Here is a 4,000-nt window from a genome sequence, read left to right as displayed (position 1 = left end):
TAGCGGATTCCAACCCATGAACCTGCCAGCGGTTCTGATTAATTTAGGACACCGATATTTTTTGACTGATAAAATTAGTCTTGGATGTGTGTGTGTGTAGTGTGACATTTTTAGAATTACAGTAGATTCTACTAAACACAGAAATTTCAAATCCTTTTTTTTTTCACCTCTTTATTCTATGCATTGTGATTATCTTTTCATGAAAAAAAATTCCAGCAGATCTAGTTTTAAACTAATTGTGGGCTGTTTAATTAAACTATACCTTCTGGCTGACTCTGCCCCTTTCTTTTTTTTTTCTTTTTTCTTTGAGTTGCGTATTATTGTCAATACCTGTCACCAAGCATTTTTTTAAATAAGCTAAAAATTATTTCCTGTAAAATAAAGCCACTCTCTCACAACCAGCTGCATACAGGGAGTGAGTGAGAAAGAAACCTCAAGATAAGACACTTGGAATCTACCCTCTGTCCCAAATTTAAAAGCGGAAAAAGTCTCTGTTTTATTTTATAAGTTTTTGTTCTTGAACTGAGTAGAAATGTTGAACAATTCCTTCTGTGCAGCCAAAGCATCCATCTGATCTCATGTTGAAAATGCTTCTTTTTTTTTCTTCTTTCATTTTCAAAAAGTTGACAGCAATGCATGTATTATAAATAATGAATGACTAAAAATAAGTTACACTACAAGGCCTGGCATGTGGTCTTGTCAGTTCTTGTTGCAAGAAAGAAATTGTCTCCCTATTTTTTTAGCTTTATTTTTTTGTTTGTTTGTTTTGTAAGGGTTGTTTTTTTTTGTGGGTTTTTTTTTCAACGGCTGTGCCAGGGAATGCTTGACTTTTACTTCATCACCAGGGAACAGCTCCAAGTATTTTACTATATTGTATTATGGAGTCCAAACTTCATATCATGTACACCTGCCAAAATATCTTATTTGATTATTTTGAAATGTTCTTACTTTTGACAAAACATAATATAACTTCAAAACCTGCTGTGGTTGGTTTCAAGATTTTTATAATAAATTTTGCTAAAAAAAATAGTAGCTCTCTAACATTATATTTGTAATAGAAGTAAAGACGACACAACTTTATCGTCAATTTGTTTTCAGATTTGACAGTCTTGATTTGGCCTTGCCTGTCAGGAATCAATGTCATTAAATCATGTCTTGACCCGATTATCGTTCACTAAAAGGTCACGCACGAGGCCGAATTGCGGCCAGGAGTTGGCCTGTCCTGCTTGTTAAGTAGTTAAGAGTTAGTTCCCCTTAGATCTACTTTTCTGAGATAGATTCGGCTAATCTTTTTGTTAGCTTACCGCCTAACAAATGCTTATGTCTGCTTTTATGATTGTGGTCCACCGGTACAGAAAAGATGGGTGCTTTTGTGACAATGAAACACAAGCCTAGACCTATCGATTGTTTTGCGCGCGGCTCACGATAGACTCGACACAGTCTCTCACACTAACCACAGACGAGTGAGACTGACGTCATCGTGTAGTGTATTCGGTTAAAGATATTACGATTCGGTTACGGTATCGATTGCGGCAGATCGAGGTGGTTTTATTATCGTGTCATTTTTGAATAATCGAGAGCTCTGTCGAAACAATTTACCAGGCTATGGAGTTAACGAGTTAGGGTGTGTGGTTTTTTCTGAAATTGACAAACATAAGATTTCTACACACGAAAAACACGTTAAATAATATCAGAGACCTCATTAAATTGGTGTAATCAAAATGTAACTAAGAAAAGGAGCAAGACTGCCTACAATCCTAAGTAGCTGATACACGATGAACTTATTAGAAGTATTTGTTTTTAAGATATTACCACCAAAGTCCCAAGCCCATTAAGTGTCTGTTTTCATTCATTGCTTTAGATCTGACTAAATTCTGTTGACCCAAATTGCATTGCCTAGGCCTGAACACGGCGAAAACCTCGAGTATCGATACTATAAATTAATGTCAATAATGAATACCGTAAACACGAGGTATTCGCTTCTAATTTTAGTACATGTTCTAGTTAGTACAGTCAGTCGCTGTTCCCCGGTCCTCCACCTTGCTTCACTTTATACTAATATTTATTACGAAAAATGGAAACCTACGTGTCGAGAAAAGGCAAACCAGGGCTTTTGATCGACGGGTACCGGTACAGAAAAGATAGAGACACGCAGTCCACTTCGATGTGGCGCTGTACGAAAGCGAAATGTCAGTCGTCGTGTTCCACCAGGGATGGTGAGATAGTCCGACAGCCGACGGAGCACAACCACGAGAGGGAACCACAGAATGTGGTCGACAGACATGTGGCACGCGGGGCCATCAAACGAAAGGCCATAGAGGACTTGTATGAGCAACCAGGAAAAATTGTGTGCTCCGAGGCTGCAAAGCATAAGTCGCTCACAGAAGCTGATGCCAAGTTGCTGAGGGATTCTGTCTATGCTGCACGACTTCAGAAAAGGCCTCCTCTACCAAAGAGCCTGCAAGACACGATTAGCTCTCTGAATCTGTTCAAGATGGAACCAGATGCATTAGAATTAGAGGCAAAACAGATTATCCAAAGTGACCCCGAGAGTGATATTGTTTTGCTGTCTTCGCCCGACAATCTACGCCTTCTCAGCCAGAGCAACCATATCTTCGGTGATGGTACTTTCAAGACAGCGCCACAGCACTTCTATCGATTGTACATCCTACACGCCTTCTCCAACGGGGTGTACGTGCCGTGTGTCTTTTTCCTTCTCCCGGACAAGAAGCAAAAGACTTATGAGCAGATGCTTCATCACCTCATCAGCTCCTGCGCAAACTTCAATCTCACCATCAACCCTGAGGCCATCCACCTCGACTCAGAGAAAGCCATGCACACAGCGGTCAAGGAAATTTGGCCTCAGGTTTCGATTATTTCTATAAAAGGATGCCAGTTTCATCTCAATGAGCCTTGGCACAGGGAGATTCAGTCCACAATACAGAGATATGGATTCAGAATGTGGAACATGGCTCAAGCCCTCTTTTGGTTTGCCTGCTCTTCTAGTAGTGACTGAGGAGATCCGTGACTGTTACTACTGTTTTGCGTTTTCAGTTTTCTTGAATGCCAAATCTGGATAAGCGTTGTGCCAGCACATGTTATGTTTTTGAAAACTACATCGGTGGTGATGGTGCCCCATTTCCACTCGTCAGTGTGAAACAATATTAAATGAAATGAAGGACACATCAATTCATGTGAGAGAGCCCATTCAGTTTTGGAATCTTATTCAAAGTTATTTATAGTCCTTATCCAAACCTATTTGAATTTTTGGAGAAACTGCACCTGGAGCAGAACATTATTGAGAAAACGAAAAAGATACAACAGTGAAAAATACCAGGACCTTGTCAACAAAGTATCCAGAGAAGCAATAGTTAAAAGACCAGTGCAGTAGTAGTAAGTAAGTAAGTCTGAAAGCATAGAGAGACTTGGGACCATTTTCAGTCTAATGTTTCAAAATGCAGTTTCACTGCAGTCCTAAGCCTGAAAATTCTGAGGGAAAAATATTGTGAAGAGCCTATCTAATTAGAATCTAGTTCCAAGCCTGAATACACAGACTGAGAGAAAAAATATGGTCTATTTTTAGAATGTTAATATCTGAAGTAAAAAAACCCACTGCATATATCGCTGTTGTCAATTATTGTCAATACCATCAAGACATGGTGTGTATCTCAAGTGTATGCTTGAACTACGTGAAGTGCAGTCATTGTTCCCTGGGCTGATTTCTCTCTCTCTCCCCCCCCCTCTCTCTCTCTCTCTCTCTCTCTGCCCTTTACCAATTGCCCTTTCCACCCCCCGGCTTTTTTATTTGCCGCTTCGATCCTTTGCAGGTGCAGCAGTCGGTGGCATTGAGTGTCGAGTGTTTTATCGGCCGGTAAGGGCCAAACTCTTTGCATTTCATTATTAAGACATGCTCTGTGTTACAGTCTACTAAGAAGAGTTTTACGGCACATGCAACATGGATGGATAGATAAATGGATGGAGAGAGAGAGAGAGAGAGAGA

The 4,000-nt window shown here is 40.0% G+C and overlaps 1 protein-coding gene across 2 annotated transcripts in view; it reads left to right on the top strand.

Moving 5' to 3' along the window:
• The window catches only part of LOC101848779 (mitochondrial import inner membrane translocase subunit Tim10-B), a 12,254-nt gene that overhangs the window by 5,933 nt on the left and 2,321 nt on the right, over positions 1-4,000 (top strand). The window contains exon 1 of one of the 2 annotated variants that reach the window (XM_035972469.1): positions 1,639-3,194. The exons of the other annotated variant lie outside the window; for it this stretch is intronic. Within the exon in view, the coding sequence (XP_035828362.1) occupies positions 2,075-3,016 (942 nt within the window). The 5' untranslated portion in view covers positions 1,639-2,074 and the 3' untranslated portion in view covers positions 3,017-3,194. Of the gene's footprint in view, positions 1-1,638; positions 3,195-4,000 lie in introns of those variants that run through there. 2 annotated transcript variants of the gene reach the window in all.

This window comes from Aplysia californica, unplaced genomic scaffold (genome assembly GCF_000002075.1).
Source record: "Aplysia californica isolate F4 #8 unplaced genomic scaffold, AplCal3.0 scaffold00700, whole genome shotgun sequence".
Taxonomy (NCBI): domain Eukaryota; kingdom Metazoa; phylum Mollusca; class Gastropoda; order Aplysiida; family Aplysiidae; genus Aplysia; species Aplysia californica.
Note: the sequence above shows the minus strand (reverse complement) of the source record. Positions and strands in the feature narration are given on the sequence as shown.